We start from the raw sequence: 23,698 nt of genomic DNA, 5'->3' as shown, positions 1-23,698 counted from the left end.
GTAGCCAGTCATTTAGTCACAAGAATATTAAAGCCGGGCATTGTTTTTGCAATTGTTATTACTCTAACATTTTAAGGCACAAAAAAGTATTTTTATTGGAGAGAAAGTTCATTAAAAAATTAAAACCGTCATCATTTACTCACTTTCACGGCTTTCCAAACATGCCCATTTAATCATTTTCTAGAACACTGAAGACAACATTCAGAATTTTTTTCATACAAATAAAGTCAGTGTGGTCCAGTTTTGTTTGACTGAATTAAGTAATAAACCACATATCATACAAAAACACTTCAAATGAGGCTTCAAAGGACCAAAAATAAACTTAAAACATGAAGACTTGCCAGAATTAACCAATTTAGGACTTAAAAGGCTTTTGTTGTTCTGTTAACTGAAACTACAAGAAAGAAATAATAAACCCCGAAACGAAAAACAAAACAAAGCTAAACTAAACAAACACACAAAAGACCCTAAAGAAACAAAACAAAACAAAACTAAACTAAACAAATTGTTCAAAAAAAAAAAAAAAAAATTAAACAAAACACAGAATATGGACCAGGAGTGTTTATGAGTTTTAAATTGCACCAAAGTGAGGACCTTAGATTTCATTTTGGGGGTGATTTGCCATATCCCTCAAATAAACACAAAATTCTGTTGCAAAACCCTGAAGTGTGTGTGTGTTCATATGGACACCCTAGCTTTGAATTTAGGACATGTAGATGAGAAAATCGAACAAACCTCATACGAACAAGTTAACCATTACTTCGTAAAAAAACAACTTTTTAGCACAATAATCTAGTTTATTCCCTGTCTTCCTGTTCTGTCTACCCCATTGTATGTATGTTGTGTATTTATGGACAGGTTGATGGCTAATTTCGCTGGTACTTGTGACTAGCGACAATAAAGGGTTACTACTACTACTTTATCTCGCCTCAAGACCACTGGCTACTTGGACCCAATGCAGCTTGACTACTAACTACATACAGATGTGGAAGTTGCTCCATAGAGCTTATAATCACTTGAACAAAGCTTGCATCATTATCAGGATTATGTTATTTGATTTAGTCATTGCCTGCAGGCTGCAACAGTTCCTGCTTCTCAAATTTGTTAAGTTGTGTGCTTATAAAGAGTTACAAATCCCATTCCTCACTCTTTACTGCCTCAACCGTCCTATAGATCACATTATCTCAATAATCTATTAATAAAATGCAGATCTCTCCCAATATATCCATATATGGAAGGTTGCTTCTACAGAATGTCCAGACAGAACTTGACACAAACTAACAGAAGAAACAAATCATAACCATTTATCACTTATTCAAGATGATTTACATGAAGCACATTTAAAGGCAAATAACATGACAAAACAGAGCCCTTAATCACTATGGATTAATACTGTAGGGATGAAATCGGCACTTCTTTACAAACAAGGTTTTCTCCTGGGAGGCGGGATGTGCGATATCTCCCAGGATGTGAAGATGGGAGTAAATGGAGAAAATTAAAGATTGTGTCAGAAGGCAGGAATGGGTGACATACCGTGGAAGAGCAAAGGAAGCTCCTCTGGTAGAACAAGAGGTGAGAATTTATACTTGCTTCTCTCCAGCATACTGACCTCCTCCCTGAAATACACACAAATCAAAGCTCTTTTTGGTAATATCTACTTAGTTCCTATTTACTAATAAAGCAATAAGCTACAGGACACCACAGTAAATCTTCTTAATCTATAATCAAGAATACATCTTGAATTTTCATGTTTTAAGCATAAATCTATGCTTAATCTATTTATATGTATATGTATGTATATATATATATATATATATATATATATATATATATATATATATATGGATGTATCATGGTACAAGTTGATTAATCGACTCTTCTTTTTTTTTTACCCACTTGCAACTTGTTTCTTGTTAGAAGCATAAATAAAAAAATAATACAAATTTAATAAATTGTTCATTAGTCTATTTATAGGTGGTTACAGGGGCCAAGAAAGGGGGACTGTTGCATAATACACCTCAGTTCATAACCTGCACATTAGTGGTTGGGCAGAACAGTGCTCCTCAAAGACTTGCACACATACTGTGGAAAGTTTGCGCTGTGGGTAGTTCAGACAGCGGAGCACAAGAAGGCTTGGGAGCTGAGAGGTGATGACTGGGTGTCTTATTAACTGTTAGAGTGGAGCTGAAACAGAGCTAGCTGCTCTTAATGGCTCCTACGCATTCTTGTTGTGGTTTAACACCCTGCCCAACTAATAGACACACACTCACCCTGCCTGCCGTCTCCTCCACGTCTGATAAGGGTCAAAGAGGTTTTCGCACAGCAACAGGCCATGTTGTACCACCGACTGTAAAGTGCTCTGATCATCTGGCTTCTTCTTCAGCTTTAACAGGCATACATAAACACACTCAAATGAATCTTACGCAATACACAGACCTATCTGTTTCTGGCTTGTTAACGCACAAACATTCCTTTGAATAAAGCAGAGGTCTTCCACCCAAAGCTTTCTGACTCAACCTGTTCTTTTAGTTCAGAAACATACAATAACATTACAAGCACATGCATAGTAATAACAATAGCTGCATAGTAATATAAAAGCATCAAGTGAATCAAAGTTTCATTGGCATGTTTGGAATAAACAAACATTAAAAAATTTGAAATTTGAGTAAAACTAGAAAAGAAATCATGAATATAACAGTGGCTTCCTGATATTGATAGAATAATGGAAAGGTGACAAAAAAAAAAGATGACAAAAGGGGATCTGGATTATGAAATGACGCAAACCTAGACTCAAACTTGCATTTCCCACATAAGCACCATGGCTCAGTATATCAGCAGGGGTGCAGACTGCTATGAAACTGTTTCACAGACTTATCGACTTCTTACCTGAGTCAAACAGAAGTTTAGGAGCTTGATTGTCTCAAAAACAAACCCTGGGGTCTTTTCAGAGTCTATATTCTCCATATTCCTACAAGCAGAGATTCACACCAGAAATGGTATTATTGTACACTCAGGGAAGATCCACATCAGCTATGCAATTTGGCATAAACTGCTGGCTTGCATTATCCCTGCTGTTTGAAGATAGAAGCTTATCAACAGGGGTTTGAGTCACTGGGGCAATATCGCAAAGAGAATGATGGTGCTCACTCTGTGCTCAGTGGGCACTGACCTGCAGATGATGATGAAGAACTTGATGAGGAGCAGTGGGTGTGGAGCAGTGCTGCTCTGATCCTGCCCTGACATGTGGAGGGCACTGTGCCACAGCTGGGTGCTGAGGAACACCAACACCTCCTTGGGGAGGAGGGGGACATCGGCGCTCCATTCCTCCAGCCTGCAGGCAAAAAGAAGGATGTTTTGTTTGCTTTTTGTTTGTTTTGGTTTCATTTTGCTTTCTTTGTTTGTTTGTTTTGTTTACATTTTTACTTGTTTTTCATTTTGCTTTTTTGTTTGTTTTGTTTACATTTTTGGTTTTGCTTTTTTGTTTGTTTTGCTTTAATTTTTGCTTGTGTTTTGTTTTTCTTTTTGTTTGTTTTGTTTTAGTTTTTGCTTGTTTTTGGCACTAATAAAAAAAAAAAAAAATCAAAGCACTATTTTCAGTCACTGAACATAGGTCTTGGACTTACACCCTGGCAATGTACACACAGAGCACAGATTAATGTTACGTCTGCTCAATTTGCTTTAAGTTGTGCACGTCTTAGGCTTTGCATCACATTTTGCAGTTTTGATGTTACTTAAAATCTTTTTCAGACAGCCTCAAGTATTTTTTATATACAGTATTTTCTGGACTATAAGTAGCACTTTCTTTCATAGTTTGGCTGGTCCTGCGACTTTTTTTAAAATTTTAATAAATAACTGTTAAAATTAATTTTACATGAACCGAGAGAAATGAACCAAGAGAAAACATTACCGTCTACAGCCCCGAGAGGGCGCTCTATACTGCTCAGTGCTCCTGTAGTCTACCAATGAGCAGCAAAGAGCGCCCTCTCGCGGCTGTAGACGGTAATGTTTTCTCTTGGTTCTAAATAAATGCGACTTATAGTCCAGTGCGATTTATATATGTTTTTTTTTCTCATCATGACGTAGTTTTGGACTGATGCGACTTATACTCAGGTGCGACTTATAGTCCGAAAAATACAGTAACTGATCTTTTTCTAAATTTTAAAAAGGCAACCCTAGCTGAACCACAACATTGGGCTGGAATTGATCCTTCATCTCCAACATAATCTTTAGATCACAGATCTGGTGTGCACTGAATTAGCCAATATCAAGACTCACAATACCAGATCTGCAGGATGAGATAAAACTCAAACTCACCAACGAGCAATTAAATGAGCAATTAAACAAATATAGGCCTTAAAATACCATCATAGTTAGAGTTCCATCTACTGTGCCTGTGATATTTTTACAGGTCAGCATATAAACGACTCACCGACGAGGCTCTGTCGACTGCACATCAATGACCTTCTCAAAAGATGCCACGAATGCCTCCAACCATTGCTGCAGGTAAATGACATCTTTCTGAAAGACAGAGAGAGATCAAAGGAAAAAGTAAGCGGCTGTAAAACATGTTTGACAGGACAACCCCAAGGTCAGAGAGGTCTAGTTACAAACAAACTCACACATAAGATAATCCAAACTGCTGATCTTTGCGTGTCTATGGTTTACTCCTTTTAGATCTAAATTGAAAAGTTCTAAAGTTCTACTTTTAAAACACATCCATTGTGCCCAGTCCGGTTGTTTTTGAACACATAATTTGTGAAAAACGCATCTCATCGGGGTCAAATGAACTTGAAGCCAGATTATTCTGAACTTCCTTAATACCAGTTAATTAACTATCCCAGTCAACAGTCTCTCAGGCAAACTTGGAAATGATTTAATTTTGCACATGCGTAGAAAACTTTTACACCATGAGCATGACTGGGTGATATCTTCAAAATCAGAGCATGCACACCCTTGTGTTAACACAACAGGAAACTAAAGGGTATGCAAACTTGTGCAGTGTAACAGTGGATACTGTGAATTCATAATGCAATAAAAGCAGTGACAATGGCTTTGTCTATGAGACAAAAAAAAAAGTTGCACTTGCACAATCCATAATGTCTTGCATTAAACTGTTTGTGCAATACCAATATGCGCCTTATAGGCATATATGAGGTACATGCTGTGCTGCCCCAGTAACAACCCATTGTACACCTAATGTAAAAAACAATTCTGACAGTGTACATCATAATGTTTGCCATATGCCAACAATTATCAGTAGCTGTATTAGTTTCTTTGATAAACAGATCTTAAAATCGCCACTATTGCAATCTAATCTACAAGAAATTCCAATTATCGCTCTTCAAATCATATTGTTGATAGAAGTCCCTTTTTCTGAGCTGTGAAGCATGAAATTCTGTCATCTTTCCACTTTTTCGAAAATGTACTGGAGAAAAGAAAGCTTGTAATGGATGCACACCTGGATCTAATTCCAGCAAATGTGCATAAACCATCAGTCAACCATCATGATCTCATGAATCCATAATAACTGAAACAGAAGGCCTAGTTAAACAGATCACATGGGTAATTTAATAAGATAAAGACTCAGTAGAAGGTTCAGATAGCAATGCATATAGTCACAGAAGAAAGAAAACTGAAACTGATCAAATGTAGACCTTGAATGCAATGTAAGCAGAATGCAGTAGAATCGTAACTCTTGACTTTTATTTTTTTGGTCATCATCATCGATCAATAAAAGGGAATACTGATTTAATTAATCTTTGATGGAGAGATCACAATAACATTTACTGTAAAGTTCTGTCAAAAATGAGTCACATGTGTTCCAACACGAATAAACCCTTGCATGTCATTGGAAAGCGGCTGGTGGAAAACATTTCAAAGAGCGAGGAGCTATGCTTAGCTTAAATGATGCGACTTGATCCACCTACTCATATAGGGGAAGTTGGACTGTCAGCAGCTTCATAAATACACTCTCTGATATGTACACACTCTGATAGCAAATTACAGAGGGCTTCTTGCATACCAAAACAATGAGCATTGCAGCTGAAAGCAACTGTAAAATAACAATAAACCTGCTTAAGGTGGAAAGAATCAAACTTTACCAATTGTTGTTCATTTAGGGGCCAGTCCATGTCTCATGGCAGGTGATGTGTGGTGGAGGGGCTCTTGTTACCCCGGTCTCTGCTGAGCCCCCACCAAGTTGCTTCTATTAATTCCAGAATGTGTCGCCTGGAAGCCTCAGAATCATTCAGAATCCATCATGACGCCTCCGCTGGTTTACTTCTCTGCTCTTTTCTGCTCTCTTGCTGTCTGTACTTCTGTCAAGCAACCAGGAAATGGCAAGTCACTTTAACTGAGCCATATTTCCTGTCTTCTCTGAGCTAGGCTCATCGTCACCATGTTCTCTTCCTCCTTTGCCACTACCACAGCTTTACTGGTAGAGTATGTTTCATCTCGCTATGAACTAAAACCAGTAAGCCATCTGATGCAACCTTTCAGAACATTTCAAATAAAAATTGTCTTTACAGGTGGATCGCAATAAAGTAGAATGTCATGGAAAAGTTCATTTATTTCAGTAATTCAACTCAAATTATGAAACTTGTGTATTAAATAAATTCAATGCACACAGACTGAAGTAGTTTAAGCCTTTGGTTATTTTAATTGTGATGATTTTGGCTCACATTCAACAAAAAACAACCAATTCACTATCTCAACAAATTAGAATATGGTGACATGCCAATCAGCTAATCAACTCAAAACACCTGCAAAGGTTTCCTGAGCCTTTAAAAATGGTCTCTCAGTTTGTGTCAATAGGCTACACAATCATGGGGAAGACTGCTGATCTGACAGTTGTCCAGAAGACAATCATTGACACCTTTCACAAGGAGCGTAAGCCAAAAACATTCATTCCCAAAGAAGCTGGCTGTTCACAGAGTGCTGTATCTAAGCATGTTAACAGAAAGTTGAGTGGAAGGAAAAATAGTGGAAGAAAAAGACGAACCGAGAGAACCGCAGCCTTATGAGGATTGTCAAGCAAAATCGATTCAAGAATTTGAGTGAACTTCACAAGGAATAGACTGAGGCTGGGGTCAAGGCATATAGACGTGTCAAAGAATTTGGCTACAGTTGTTGTATTCCTCTTGTTAAGCTACTGCTGAATCACGGACATAGTCAGAGGTGTCTTACCTTGGCTGAAGAGAAGAAGAACTGGACTGTTCCCCAGTGGTCCAAAGTCCTCTTTTCAGATGAGAGCAAGTTTTGTATTTCATTTAGAAACCAAGGTCCTAGAATTTGGAGGAAGGGTGAGGAAGCTCATAGTCCAAGTTGCTTGAAGTCCAGTGTTAAGTTTCAACAGTCTGTGATGATTTATGGTGCAAAGTCATCTACTGGAGTTGGTCCATTGTGTTTTTTAAAACCAAAGTCACTGAATCGGTTTACCAAGAAATTTCAGAGGAAAAGAACTTCCTTCCCCTGACCATTTTTTTAAAGATGCTGATTTCTTTTTCCATCAGGATTTGGCACCTGCCCACACTGCCAAAAGCACCAAAAGTAGGTTAAATGACCATGGTGTTGGTGTGCTTGACTGGGCAACAAACTCACCAGACCTGAACCCCACCGAGAATCTATGGACTATTGACAAGAGGAAAATGAGAAACAAGAGAGTATGTTAGTATGTTAATTTACTGTACATGTGCTCAATACTTGGTAGAGGCTCTAATTAAAGCAAAAGGAGCCTCTACCAAGTATTGAGTACATGTGCAGTAACTGAACATACTTTCCAGAAGGCCAACATTGGTTTTTTTCATTGGTCTTATGAAGTATTCTAATTTGTTGAGATATGTATTGGAACACATGCTCCTTTTCGCTTCCCTCCTCAAAAATCCAGCACATCTTCTTGCACCAGAAGTGACTTTTTGGCCAGCAGTAGAGCTACAGAACCCTGATATGTCGAGGTTCTCTCTAGCCCTTTGCCCCTTCGATAGCTCAGCTGGTTGAGCGGAGGACTGTATGTTGGAGTGTTGGTGGGTCTTTGTTAAATGTCAGCCAAAATCATCACAATTAAAAGAACCAAAGACTTAAACTACTTCAGTCTGTGTGCATTGAATTTATTTAATAAACGAGTTTCACAATTTGAGTTGAATTACTGTAATAAATGAAATTTTCAACCACATTCTAATTTATTGAGATGCACCTGTATTTATTCACTTTCACGTTGTTTTAAACCATGGCTTTCTTATATTCAAGTAAAACCAAAAGATAAATTTAGAATAATGTACCAGCTGCTCTTTACCATAGTGTTGAAAATGACAAAAAGCACTATATAAAATCTCATAAGAGTGATGAATACAAAATATGTATTATAGTCTGAGTCTTTGAGTCACAAACATGTCAGAATTTAAGTCATTACACACTGCTTATCTTCCTGTCCAGAGAGCTTTTAACCTCCCTGACTAAATCATTAAGTGAAATTTAAGAACAGGATCATTCTGAATCGTTGAAAGAAATCTGACTTTAAAAATTATTTGTACATGAAAAAAAATTACAATTCTGACATCATTTACTCACACTCATGTTATTATAAACCCTTAAAACAAATCTCATAGAATAGAATAGACTTTTTAATAGAATAGACTTTCAATGGATGGACTCTTCATTTGTGTTTTGAAGATGAACTAACATCTTACTGGTTTGGTTTTTGATATTTGCATGAACAATTCCTTCAGATTTCAACCTGTTTCTCGCAGGAGTCAAATAACTTACAAAGATTTGGTATATAGCCCATCCAGTCATTTTGAAACCGGACAAACCCAGTTCTCATTCACTTTCAACAATCTGCTTTGTAAACCATCATGGTACCCCAGGCTGACTGACAAAAATGTGATGATGCTGAAATTGAACGGAACTCTTTCTAAGGACCTTGACAGAGTTGAAAGCCCAGTTGTGCAACAGATTACCCTCTCATCTTGGTACACATACCATAGTTGAGAGCACTGTAAAAGCATGCTTTTATCCTACAAAAAGACTTGGTGTGGCTTTCAAATAATAGCTGGAGGGAAACCTAAAGACTGAGAAAAGATCACTGATTCAGTATGAATCAGCAGTCAGATGGAAGTGACATGCCCTGACTTGATGCATGAAAAAACACTTTTACAACCACATGGAGAATGAACCCTAAATTGAAACTCATAAAGCAATGACACGGAACTGAAGTTGAGTTGGTATTGAGTCACTTTGCCAATTGATCACTTGATCCTTACTAAGTGCTGAGCTTTACAGGGGAAATGCCAACAGTGTGTCTCTGTAGGCCCAGTGTTGCCTACTGTTTATAACATCACCCTTAATGAGTTTTCCATTTTAAGCTCTGGCACAGCTGAATCCAGTAAATTAGATTTTGAACTTGACACAGATTTCATTAATTGAGACTACCAGATTTATGAGACCGCTACGGCAATCATGTTCTATCTTGGATGCTTTCTAAAGAAACAAAAACATATATTTACATATGAACTAAGTGATAACAAAATAATCGTACTTTGTATGTACTACACAGAGGGTGGGCAGTCTTGTAACTTCTGTTACGCCACTAGATGATCTTTCAGGGTTGCTTCATTTCAACAGAATTATAAACTGCACTTCCTCAAACAAACAGTCCAAAATAACAGCAACAGCCAACATGCTAAATTTCTTTAATTGATAATGGGAAATGAAAATGTGTTAGGCAGATCTAAGAACTGAAACAGTTATTGTGAAACCAAACTGTCGTTATTTTTGTATTCACATCCAGATGTGACAAACATACATGCGCAAGAGTAAATAGTTTCTGATTCTTACCATGAATAAGGTCCAAAACCGGGCTTGAACCTTGAATAAATCAGTCAATAGATGGGATTTAAAATATGGGAAATAAATACATATTAAAAAATAATAGATAAAGCATGATTATTTTTGGTAATTAACAATATATAAAAAACATAATTTTTTTATTTAATTTTGAAGTTATAGTTAAGTTATATAACTTAGCCTATATTTAAATTATATTCAAATATATTTTTCATACAATACTTTTGATCACAGAATGAAATGGTTCAAGTGGTAGAGCACTGCGTTTGCAGCGCAAAAGGTTATGGGTTCGATTTCCAGGAAACACACATACTGGTAAAAAAGGGACTGCACTATAAGTCGCTTCAGATAAAAGTGTCTGCTAAATGCATAACTATATATATATATATTTATATATATATAGTCAAGAAAGTCCAAACCTCTGATGTGGAACGGGCCAAAATCCCCATTAAGATGAACTACTTTTCATGATAGATTAATTTCATGCTAGACAATATTTGATCAAATTCATTTCTCTAATGAGACACCAATTTGTACCCTAATCATGGAAACTAAATGATGTTCATTAATCAATTCAATTCAATTAATAATTGTCTTGTGATGATAAAGTAGAGTTAGTTAAATTCAGGTCAGTTCTTGAATGCAATTTGACTCCAGTGGTGTTCTGTGAAGATGTCAAATCACAGATGAGCCATTCTGTCTGAGATTCCTGGCAGCTCAGAGAGCTCGCAGCTGCTCAGCGGACACAAAGAGGGTTTTTCTCTGGGTTTCTACCAATCATTCTCGAAGTCAGTAAACACAGGCCCCGGGATGCATGTGAAAATCCTCAAATATTCTTCAGGGGGCGACACACAATGAAAATGCTTTTAGATTTTCTCGATTATTTAAGACAAATTAACTTTATACACACCTAGCCAAATCAAAAAGGCCCACCCAGCTGCCATACAAACATCCTACATCTTCACCAATGGCTACTAGCCTCACCCACTACACAAGCAAACAGAATAATGTCCTTGAAGCATCAGTGTTAAAGAAGGAAATTATAACTTCCTCTTAACTAGGCCACAGACAGACTAGGGGATCAAATATATAATAGTAAAAAAAATTGTAATGACATACCATTGAGCAAAGTAGTAGTATGGCTGAATTACTGTTCCTGATTAGCCTTCTTCCAGATGATTGAAGCTGCTAAATGAGTCAAAGAGGGCTTAATATAGTTAAGCAGTCCCAAGGGTAAATCTTGGAAAGTACTGGAGCTCCTTGACAGCAGCAGCCTGGACTTATCCCTCCACCCGGGGAATAAAAATAAAATTTGATTGTTTTTCTCTTAAAATCTGTGTGAATTTCCCTGCAGCATTGAAACAGTTAAAGCACCTCTTTTTACCTGGTTTTTAACAGGTCTGCCAATTACTTAATATTAATAATCTACTTAATATTAATAATTATGTGATCATTTTTCAGAAAAACTGAAGATGACAGACAAAAATAAGAAACAAATGTTCAACCTAATGCTGCATTTCCCATATTCAAATCATTTAAGTTAAATACAAATGTAATATACATGAATACAATCAATGGCAGAAAAAACAACAACAGTTGTTACATCTTGTTAACCACAAAGGAATCCTGGTTTCAGTTCGGTAAGAGAATAGGTGTAGTATCACTTCCAAAACCAAAATCATATTTCCTTGCCAGAGCTGACCAATCATACTACTGATTTAATGTTTGTAAACAAACAAATTAAGACAGCCATAAATATTAATATAGTAATTTTACAGAGGTAATGTCATTTTATTTTTTACATTACAATGATACATTAAAATAGCAGTATTTCATATTCAATTTTTTTTGTCATTTGTATATTTTTTTTATGTAGTAGTACTAATATTTGATTTTAATTTGGCCAAAAATGAGTCATGTATATATAAATTTTTATTATTATCCATTATATTGTCTTCTTAAAGGGACAATAAGTAACTTTTTAGGTATTTTATTATCTAAAATCAATATTTTTATTCATAAATATGCCCTCAGTGGTGTACAAATACCTATGCCAATGTTTAAACTAATCCTCGTAAATGAAGAATTTATTATCTTTATATACATGGGACGGGTAGGTTGACGGAGGCTTCCATGTAGTTCCGCCATCTTGCAAAACTATAATAGCAGAGAGGGACAAAAAGTACTAAGCCAACGCGTTTCCACAGCGCGTTTTCGGTCAGAGCCAGAAACGCAGGTGCAGAGCAGTGAGAGGCGCTTGAAACTGCACCGGCAAGTTTAAAAGTCTGGATTGCATTCTTATTATGGACCATACATATGCCGCGCCACAGGAGAAGAAAACATCGTCGCCAAAACAGTCAAAAATAGAACGTAAAAGGAAACGTGACCGTAGATTACAGAAAACAAGAGTTAATGTCGGGGAAGCTTTTTCTAGGTGGAAAGAGCTAATGCTGGATAAAGATTTCAAAAGAGACGCTGAAGTGGCCAGTTTTCTTCTCGACAGGTAAGTCAGTGTTACAATCTATATTATAATATTTTTTTTATATCTAACAATGCATATAATTCAGAAAATATAACGAATAAATTAGACATAACTACTAATTACAATACTTCATGTTTTCCACAGTCAGTAATTCATACTGTAACATTCGTTTGTTTATGGTCATGTTGCAGTTTGTTGGAAATAACACACCTGTTCACCTGAAGGAAAACTCGACGAAGTGCTATTAGAAGACATCCCGTCAAAGCTTTTTGGTACATATCGCCTACCATAGATGCAACGCGCATTTGAAAAAGCGAGGCGCTGGAGAGCAAAATTAGTTTGAATGCAAAATACAATTTCACCACTAGATGGGAGTAATTCCTACTTAGTGTCCCTTTAAATATGTTATTATTACATTACAATAATATATTAAAATAGGAGTATTTCTTATTTTGTTTATGTAGTATTAATAATATTTTATTTGAATTTGGCCAAAAGTTTGTGATGTATATATTAATTATTATTATTATTATTATTATTATTAATGGATAAAGCCCCTTCTACGGCACTATGGCACAGGGTTATACTAGGATATGTATCATTAGATTACTTAACCTGTGCTTCTTATAGTAAGGATGCTCATATGGTAAAGTGGGATCCATTTTTAATATATATGGGCTTAGATATATCCTCTATTCTTATTAGAGGGTTTGTTAAACAAGGGTTTAAATATCTGAGACATATTGGAGTGCAAATATGTAAGGCATAATGTTTGTACGATAATGTCATTCTTCATTTGATTTCTTTCTCAAATTGATTTATTAGAGTGGCGAGCCATAATTATTATTATTTTTTTATTTATTTTTTGTTCGATTTTAAGTTATGTTTGAAAATTAATATATATATTATTATTGCTATTATTATTATTATTTGGATTTATGTATTTATTTATTTGGATATTATTTATTTTAAGCTGTAAGCTCTAACAATCAATATAAAATATTTTTGAAATTTATATATATATATATATATATATATATATATATATATATATATACACATGTAATGAAAGTTTAATTTTTTCAAAATAACTTACAAAAAATAAAATTGAAAATTAAAAAAAAAATCAATTTTTTTTCAAATCACAAAATTCTGACCAAGTGTGCAGCCCTACAAACCAAGCACAGCAAACCTAACATTTTTAATCACATTTAAATTGCAGCCACAATTTTCATTCCCAAATTGTGTAGCCCTACGTAATGTATTCTGAAGTTACCTTAGATTTTAGTCAAAAGCGGCCTATTAACTAGAATGGTGTCTAGGTAGACAGCTTTATACGCACTGGAACAGAACTATGAATGTAAACTCTCCTGTTTGATATTTTGCTGAGGACAATTAGGTAAAATCTAGATTCATTCAGAATGAGTTCTATGCAGCCTACAGTAAAACGAGCAGTTGAGTAACACAACATCTTGCAACAAGTATAAAAACAATATCATCGGTACATCAATGTAAAAGCCTGAAGTCAAAGCTTAGATCACAGCCTTCTGGTTTATCCAGACAGTCTGTTTGTGTGCACAGATCATCTGCCTCTACAAGTCAGCAGCTGCGTCAATGACTCAAACTAAATATGTGACAGTCATAAAATGCATTACAAAATCAGGAAGTAGACAACTTTTTTCTATCTTTTTGATTAATCTGCTGTTCAAAGTACATGTTGTAGCTCTTTAGGTTTGAGAGTGCAGATTCATGCTCATGTCTACCTAATACTCAGATCATTTAGGTGGTCTATCATGGACTGTAATGGGTTCTTGTCTCTGATAATAAAACATCACTATTATGTAGCGAGCGCGGATTTTGGCAGATAAGCATTGGTAACTACCATGTACACTCTACTTCTGAAGATGTCTCATTCTTCAAAACCGGGCAGTAAGTGATCTTAGGCCTCAGTAAAGTGAGAAGTAGGCAGTACTTCGTAAACACCCAAAGGTTTAGTCAACTGTTTGCAAGCTTAAATCAAGTGAAGACGAAATTCCATTTAAAAGACAATGAGGTAATGTACATTTAATCAAATAAATAAATATTGTTTAGATAATAGTCATCCAGTGCTAAAACATGGTGTAGCATATATCAAAGTGGGCAAATATCAGAGATTCCTGTAAAAGAAAAACACTGGCAATCCAATACATCAGCTGAACTCTACAGAGTTTAGACATTGAACCGTTAGAATAATCAATCAGTTTGTCTCTGGAGAAATGACTGCAAACATTTCATTAGACTGCCTGGATAACACTTTACTCTTTAAAAAAAAAAAAAAAAAAAAAAAAAGGTTCCAAAGGCAGCAAAAGTTGTACTCACTGCAGATCTAGTCTGAGCCTCAGACCTCACGCCCACGGACCATTGGCTAAACGTCTGATGCATATGGTACGCAAAAGTGGAAACACTTCAGGAGTGTCAAAGTCGTCATCAGATTGGTTGAATTCTACAGGATTTCTGGGAGATGTGTGTTTGTCGCGTTCTTTACCGTTCCACCTGGAAACAAAGATGACGTGACGCCAAACCCCCTTTTGAAAGAAGAAAGCTGTAGAGCTTACAACTGTGATGACAAGCGCTTTTCAGGATCAACTAAACGCTGGAGTTTCAAAAGCATGTCAACTATTTAAAGTTTGCAGCACAGAATCTTTAAAATACGTCCAAGAGACACTGGTCTGTTACTGTTGCAACATTTCCACGCCCCCAAAACGTTTTGCTGAATGAAAAGGAATGTGAATAGTTGTTTTACATGTCAGTCTGAAGGTCTGGCTACGTGAGACTACTGCAGAGCCACATGGGTAAAATGGGTGGGGCGTGATCTAGTCTAGCCCCACCCCTGTGGACCTAATGGGTGGAGCTTGATCTAGTGTTTAGTATTTTTAGCGATAGGGCTATTGTTAAGAGTAAGGGTGTGGTTGGATCTTGGATTTTGACAGTGATGCCAAAGAACCTTCTTAAAAAGAACCATTCTGTCTAGTGTGAAGACCGTTTTAATAATCTAAAGAACCTTTCTCAACAATAAAGAACCTTTTGTGCAATAGTAAGATTCCATGGACGTTAAAGGATTTTCATGGAACCATCAATGCCAAAGAACTTTCATATTTAAATGTGAATGTTAAATTAGTTTTTCCAACTTCTCTGACAATGAACAAGTGCTCTGGAAAGGCAAAGACCTGTTGAATACTTCAAAGTATCTATTAAAGTGTTGAACTATCCAGCACAAAGATTTGAACCCCCTAAGTTACCCTGCTTGCAGAATTGTGAGGGGAAGATAAAACAAGAGCTGAAAATGCTTTTAAGATCCTCGCATGCAAAACACTGGTATTCACATCAGATTATGCACCTTTATGCAAACATTTGTCTTAAACGTGATTTAAATCTCAAAAACTTGACTTACAGGTACATGACAAAGGTACACAATGGCAGTTCAGAGAACTGAGGTGGGTGCTGCCAGGACTCTCAGTCTATTGTGAGAGTATACTAAAATCTATTCAGATGTACAAGCTGGTTTATTGTCTGTAAAAGCATACACACCTGCCAAGTCAGTCTCCTCCTACGAGGAGCACGTGCGAGGAGCAACAAACGACCGAAAAATAGTTGTAGTATAACGTAATCAGCATAATTGCACAACCATGAAGCCATCCAGCAGGTAAATTTAAGATGCATTTCTTAGAATTGGGAAAGATTTATGATGTTCTGTTAATGTTGTCATCATTTTCTCATGCTCATCTAAACTCAAGTGGTGCTTTAATTGTCTTTTTTATAGGAGTTTTGCAGTATGAATCACCATTTACTTTCCTCATCAACTAGAAGCCCCAGAGCCTCATTTTGTTTTTCATGAAAAAAATAATGACACTGAGGTAAATAAATGTTGGGTGGACTGTTTCATCCATTTTTGAAAGCTATTTCAAATACACATCTATAACTAGCTCAAGTTTATTTGTAGATCATCCTGCATGAAGGTCCTCCACAGAACATAGAGCGTCAACCCTCAAACTCACAAAAATCACGACACACAAACACAAGCTTATTATTTCCCAAAACCCCTTCCTCATTTGGTCTTCAGCTGAACTGGGGTGATGATGTGTACCATGTGTTTGTCAACTCACAAACAGGTTGTTCAGAGAGGTTACAAATGGTAGCAACCATGACAGGAAGTTGGTTTTATCACATCAATGTTGTCCTCTGAACAGCACACTCAAGAGGAAGTGGTCTGACAGAGGCAGTGTTGCACTCGCAGCCAAAAGAAAAAATAGCTGGCACATCATTACAAATACAGCAAAATCACCGGAATGACATGACGTTAAACTTTGCTGTTCTTCTCCGATTGTGTACAGCTGCCTCTCATGAGGAAGATATTCAGCCAGATACAGTCTAATACATGCTTAACATTGAGCTCTACTGTTCAAAAGTTTTAAACTTTAAGAAATTAATGGAAAATATGTTTCGAAAGTCATGTAGACTCACATGTGATGAAGACTCCTGCCATAACTTAACATGGAGCAGGTCACCTTATGGGTAGGGCTGTGCAAAAAATGTTATACGATTTTCATGCACATCTTCTCAGTAAAGACGCTCCTGTGATTAGAAGTATATCTCCAGCATGTGCGTTCAGATCAGGGTTGCCAGGTTTTCAAAACAAATCCTGCCCAGTTGCTTCTCAAAACTAGTCCAAAACTAGCCAATCGCGTTTCCAAGAGGTTCCCCGATAAAATTTGCATTTTAGGGGCTAAACATCACATTGTTATCGCTTCAACCCGTGGTCATGAAAAACAACCGCAGACTTGGCAACACTGGTTCAGGTGGAGCGGCATTTACTACACAGAGCCATAGTACACCGACAAGCTAAACAAAATCTCTTTCAAAATCGACAAAGAATTGCTTGCGATTTTGAAATCAATTTTGTGTGGATTTTCAGTGAACTAAGGCTCTGTGTAGTAAAGGACAACCAGTGTTGCCAAGTCTGCAGTTGTTTTTCATGTCCATGGGTCGAAGCGACCCCAATACCAATAACCAATAACCAAATACTATTCACTCTGTCTTGGTAGCCTTCCCCTAACTGAGCACATTTTCTCACAGAATACATGTCTGACAGCAGATGATGCAGAACGCAAACATTTGCTTTTGTTCAATGCTACATCCACACCACTAGGTGTCAGTAAGTCCAAGATGACTACCATACTGGCCAGTGCCAGAATTCTTTTTTTTACTGAATACATCTTTAAATGGACAATGAAAAAGTAACGGCAGATTTTTTCTTCTTCTGTACAGTTAGGATGTGAAAGACTAATTGACTACTACTTCAAGTTGACACTTTAAATACTAGTCAAAATATAGTCATTAATGTAACCAATTTTTTTGAATAAATTCACTTTGAAAGTTAATATCAAGAGCAAAAAACTAAATAATTTAATTTCACCTCGGACCTTACACGCATGTTTTTTCATAGTGCCACTCACTAAATGCTCACTAGGAAGACGTGCAAGGTATGGGAGCATATTTGCCGGTATTTACATAATGAATGAAAGTAAAATGGTTTTCTTCAGAAAAGGTTATTTGACATTTGTTCAAGTTATTTCAAGTTTTTCAAGTTAAAATAGTGTTTATAAGCGTAGCACTGCTTTGTTTACAGAGGCAATTATGGTAACCACTGTATTTCTGCTGGTCCAAAAGTGCCACCTACTAACAGACAGTGAATATGCATTGTCATTCAGCCTGTCTGCTGTATTTGTTGCAGTCAGTGTTGTAAATTTGAACCATTTGATAGGAAATAAGATCCATTTGGATAATAATATGTTGTTATATTTGACACTTTGAAGAGAAAGTGGACAAAATGACAAAATGTCCTACCAAACAGAAGTCATGAAGATACAAAAAATAAAAATAATAAAAATGACATATAGAATGAATGAATCATTCACAATAAGATCAATAAGACACATTTTAAAGATAAATTGGGCAAATTAGAATTTTATGCTGACTTTATGCTTGAGCAAACATTTTATGCCTGCAACCAGATTCTCAAGTAACATGAAACTGCAATAATAAACTGAAATAAACTAAAATCAAACAAAATTAAGCTTAAAGAAGGACACACATTGTGTCAGTCCAAATTTACAAGCTTCCCATGAGACCTCGTTACACTGAGAGGACATAGGACTCATTCTACGGTCAAATGACTTGCATAATAGGTGAGGAGAGCTTTAAATGGGTTTAAAATAGAGCAAGCCCTCATGATCCCAAAGGAAAACAAGCTAATTTTCAGCCTTATCTTGTTTAAATCGCAGCAGACAGTAGTCAGCAGAGGCATTTTAAATGGGTGTTTTAAACCAGTTTCAAAACATTGGAAAGCATTGTGCTGCCAACCATGCAGGGGAAACTAACTCAGACATGGGTGTGCAAAAATCACATACGCCTTTTATCTTTGTTTAAAAAAAGAAAAGAAAAGAATCACATCTATATCAGTGTACCTGCGGAAAAAGGCAGACCCATTTGCCTGCTGCAACAATCAGAGGAATCCGTCTGACTACTTTGCATGTCTGGTATGGATCCCTGTTAGCTTTTTGTGTGAAGTTATTAATAAACGGGAATAAAATGACAAAGGGTTGCTTTTTAGATTATGAAATGAATGAGATCTAGAGAAACACTCCCAGCTATCTGGAGAACTTTGCACCAAGACCAGACTGGAGCACTACTGCATAATTTATAAAGCTTATTTTACATGCAATCTGCTAACTATACAATGTTTTTACAGAGTGTCAAATTAAAACAGCGATCTGCAAGTAGACATTTCTCTTTGGTGACCCTTGGTGCTTCTTGTATCCTGCACCTGCTGTTTTGGTTACCATGGTAGCCATTCATAAAGAACACTATAGTGACCATTACAGCTGACTTCATCCTGTAAATAAGCCATCACGAGTTTCAGAAGGAATACATGGACGCCCAACTTCTACATATTGTTTTAACTGTATAATTGCTCTCAAAAATGTTCAAGACTGCAGTGCGGTTTTTGTATGCTCTACTCCACCAGAGGGTGTTGTCAACATAACCATTCTTAATGTAGTGAAGGGAAGCCCGACTCACTTCTGTGAATCAGGTTATTCCAGAATAGCTTATAACAGACAAAAAAAAAAAAAAATCATTTTTGACTATCATTTTTTGTGTCCTGACATAATCACATGGCCCCTGATATCCTTTAATGGCACATTACATAATTAAAAAAAAAACATTATTCATTACCTTTACATTTTAACCCTGAAACACAAATCAACATACTGGTAAGACAGCAGTGAAAATCAAAACGGAAAATTAGTTTGGATATATAAATTATAAATATATTTTCTTTCTTTCTTTTTTGATTAAGCTTATTTTCATAGGTCCCACAGTTCACTTTGTTACAACCACGATTCAGCCCCCCCCAAAAAAAATTCATACAACCACTGATAAAACTGTCAGCTCTCAAACTGTAAGCATACAACTATGCATTCACTATGCAACTAGTAAGTAACGAGAACTGTTCGGATCGATTCGTGAACTATCGTTCTTTCGCGAACAAATCGTTAGGAGCCGGTTCAGCTGATTCACTAAAAAGATTCGACTCATAAGAACAATTCGTTCGCGAATCGGTGAATTTATGAGTAAATATAAAGCATTTCAGCAATAATACATGAAATGCTTATTTTAAATAAACTGTATGCAATTCAAGCATAGTTAAAGCTCGCCGGAATTGGAATTGAAGATTCAAAATTAAACATTAAAAAATATAAATGTATTCACTGTAATGCTGTCGATTTATTTCAAATAAAAGGAATTTGCAAACCACATTGTTTATTAGAGACTAAAAGCAAATTATAAAGAAAAAGAGAAGTGAGCAGGAAGAGGCATTACCTGACTCAGATAAACACTAGAACTACACAGAATAACTGAAACATCAAATAGACCTGTTGTGATGGACCATAGCGTTAGGCTTAGAGAAAATATCATTAGTCCTTGTGTGTCATCACAATTGTCAGTCACTTCATAACAAAATTAAATATTAAGCGGGAGTCAAATATTTTCACTGTGTACGTGCACGCGCAACCTTCCCCAAAAAAAAAAATAACCACGGACGCACTTCCTGAAACTGTTTCTACACAAAAGGGTAATGAATTATGGCGAGTATTCTTGCCTTTTAACTATATGCATGATGTGACGTGATATGAAACGACAGTGGCAAGTTTGCAACAACATAAACTCCGAAGCCAACAGGTGTCGAGTGGCTCGCGCGATCGCCTGCTCGTGACTCACCTTAGTGTAATATAACATCCACAGCTCGTACAGTCGCTCTTTCGAAGCCATTCTCCTTCGCTCTTCTGCGTGTTTCCTCCACTTAGCCGTCAATCAAACCATCTGAATATACATCCACAAACGACATGATCACGGATTGACTCGGCGAAGATCCGTGGAAATACTGTTTGCTAGAACGGCATGCTGCTGCACAGCTGTCCACTACCTGGTTGCCAAGCTCTCCCAAAGTTGCATGCTTTTTAGATGGAGGGTGGGTCAAAATGACAATTCCGAAGAAAGAAACTAGAGAATGTATAGAGCAACATTTGAAAATCTCGCTAAACGCACGTCTCTGCTGGAGGAATTCTAGAGGAGTTGAACACACTTGTCTGTGCACGCTTGCTTTCATTCCCCTGATCGCACTCACTCTCCTCCTCTCGAGCGTTACAGCGACAGTAGAGAGCAGAGCAAGAAACAGCCGGGAGGAGTTCAGCCTCAGAGCTGCCCAAGATGAAGGAAAAACCATTGAGCATCATGTCACAGCTGATTGGGAGAATTAACAGGGATGGAATGGCACTGGAGAGCAGGAACTTCTCCTGGTGACTTAGTTTGTAGAAAGCAAATTAACATTTACATTATTAATTTGTGAAGCTTCCAGTACACAGGAAGAAGTACACACAGGCTACACACACACACACACACACTATAGATAGATAGATAAATAGATAGCTGACATTCTATTTAAAGGGATAGTTCACAAAAAAAAAAAAAAAAAAATTCATATATCAAATGAAGCCCCATTAACAAGTTTATTAAAAATGAAACTGTAATGATGCTGGATTTGGACATGCTCTTTGACATTTTTTTTTTATAAATGCAGACATAAATTACACTGAAATTCAATAAAGATAATACGAAAGACAACATTTTGTTTCAATCAAAACTTCTGAGTTCTCAGGCTTTTTTAATTTTTTTAATTTAAATGTAAATTGTGCCTTGTCTGGTGACACGTGTTCATTTGTCCTGGCTGTGCAGTGCATAAGAAAGTTGTTTATGAACAGTTAACGCTGCATGAATATTTGATGATTCAGTCTTGATTGAAATTTGCACATATAAGGACACTGGCTCTGATTCATTATATCTCAGGGTTTAGCTGTGATTTTGGATCGTGATTGGGATTTGTCACATTGCTCATGTTATTCGTAATTTATTTTAACTACAGGGGTGGACACCTGAGGCTGGAGAGTCTGAAAAAGATTTGAAAGCAAAGGTAACACCAAAACACACACAGGCATGGTGTGTCACCATTATTCTACCATTTGGGGGAAGTCGTGGCCTAGTGGTTAGAGAGTTTGACTCCTAACCCTAGAGTTGTGGGTTCAAATCTCGGGCCAGCAATACTACGACATAGGTGCCCTTGAGTTGAGGGTTCAAGGCACTGAACCCTCAACTGCTCAACCACCCAGGGTGCCGCAGCATAAATGGCTGGCCACTGCTCTGGGTTTGTGTTCACAGTGTGCGTGTGCGTGTGCGTGTGCGTGTGCGTGTGCAGTTTGGATGGGTTAAATGCATAGCACGAATTCTGAGTATGGGTCACCATACTTGGCTAAATGTCACGTCACTTTCCGTTTCTTTTTCACTTTGTACACAACACACTGCAGTATTTATTATTTTCCACAAAACACATTCTCACTTCACCATTTAGAAGCAAACAGGATCTAGATGAATTAGCATACACACATATAAATTAAACATATTTTATATTTCCTTTCCCTAATACATGCCTTTAATATTGCCTGCCATTAATATTTTATCTTCGTTGTTTTAATCACAAATACAGTGTGACTTGATGAGTTTTTTCACAACTCAAGCATTTTAGAGTAAAACATCACACAATTTTACATTCTAAATGATTTGAGATCCGTATGGCCATTGGATCCCTTGACAGCATGCAAACTCTATGCAAATAAACTTGTGTTGGCAAAGAGTTAGAACGATCTAATTTTGTGTCTTTTCATTTTCGTTTGGCACATTTGTTTTTGTCTATAACTGCATGTGCTATGACAACACCATATTTAACATCATTCTGAAGGGTCTATTGTGTTTGGTGCCTGGAACAACAGTATGCTTTTGATGAAGGTAGATGAAAAGAAACCACAACTTAAACAATACATACTTTCTAAATCAAAGCACATATTTTACCCCGTTTCCCACACTATATACTACAATATGATGCCTTTAAACAATAAAATATTAAAAAGGCATTTTTTTTTTTTTTTACTAATTTTAGTAATCAAACAAAAGAGAGGGAGTCATCATGCAGCATTTGTATTAGTCCTAATATAATTGCTAAGTGCATCTTTGTGACTGGTCACTGGGAAGAGGATGGACCTAGAGGCAGCTGTATTGCCATGGCAATGCCCTACATTCCACACCATGTCATGTCATCGGGGTGTTTGTTTTCCTGTTTGGGGAACTTGTGTGGGTCATTTTTTTCTATTCAGATGAGTTGTGATCTCTGAATAATCTTGTTCATTCTTAAGACCAGAGCATAGTAGCATATTGGTTATCTATCTTACATATTTTACTGTTACGGTGTTTTAAAGTCTATATGAAGTTGTAAACTGTTGATTTTATTGTATTGTACTTTTTTAGAAATGTAGTTTTTCTTTGTGTGTGTGTGTGTGTGTGTGTGTGTGTGTGTGTGTGTGTGTTGTAAATCAGCCCTTTAGTGATTTCCAGTACAAACATGAAACTGTTATCTTATTAGCCATTAGCAAAAATATTAATGTAGCCTGTAAATCACCATACACGTTCTTTATGTGAAAAAAGAAGCTCCAGAATCATCTTTTGTGTTTCATGGAAAAAAGAAATGTAAATGTAAATGATTATCCTGAGCTCATGTGTACATTAAAAGAAAAGTACTGCATATGTCACTATAATCAAATGATCTAAATAGGCCTGCCATTGCACAGATGAATGTATTATTTATATTTAACTTTTTTATTGAAATGTAAGGCATGTGATATTATAATTACGTTGTCATTGTATTATAGCCAGTGTATTATGGTATATATA

The 23,698-nt window shown here is 36.5% G+C and overlaps 1 protein-coding gene across 6 annotated transcripts in view; it reads right to left on the bottom strand.

Moving 5' to 3' along the window:
- The window catches only part of nbeal2 (neurobeachin-like 2), a 64,717-nt gene extending 43,643 nt beyond the window's left edge, over positions 1-21,074 (bottom strand). For 3 of the 6 annotated variants that reach the window (XM_052578011.1, XM_052578012.1, XM_052578013.1), the window contains exons 1-6: positions 20,642-21,071; positions 4,430-4,518; positions 3,170-3,331; positions 2,887-2,968; positions 2,271-2,383; positions 1,534-1,616 (exon numbers count right to left, since the gene is read on the bottom strand). In XM_052578011.1, coding sequence (XP_052433971.1) covers positions 1,534-1,616; positions 2,271-2,383; positions 2,887-2,968; positions 3,170-3,331; positions 4,430-4,518; positions 20,642-20,692 — 580 coding nt within the window. In that variant the 5' untranslated portion in view covers positions 20,693-21,071. Of the gene's footprint in view, positions 1-1,533; positions 1,617-2,270; positions 2,384-2,886; positions 2,969-3,169; positions 3,332-4,429; positions 4,519-6,101; positions 6,318-20,641 lie in introns of all 6 variants that reach the window. The other 3 variants (XM_052578014.1, XM_052578015.1, XR_008157331.1) reach the window with 2 other exon arrangements.
- Between the last annotated feature and the right edge of the window lie 2,624 nt (positions 21,075-23,698).

The sequence above is a fragment of the Carassius gibelio genome, chromosome B16 (genome assembly GCF_023724105.1).
Source record: "Carassius gibelio isolate Cgi1373 ecotype wild population from Czech Republic chromosome B16, carGib1.2-hapl.c, whole genome shotgun sequence".
Lineage (NCBI taxonomy): Eukaryota > Metazoa > Chordata > Actinopteri > Cypriniformes > Cyprinidae > Carassius > Carassius gibelio.
The sequence above is the reverse complement of the archived record's forward strand: the minus strand, read 5'-3'. Positions and strand labels throughout refer to the sequence as shown.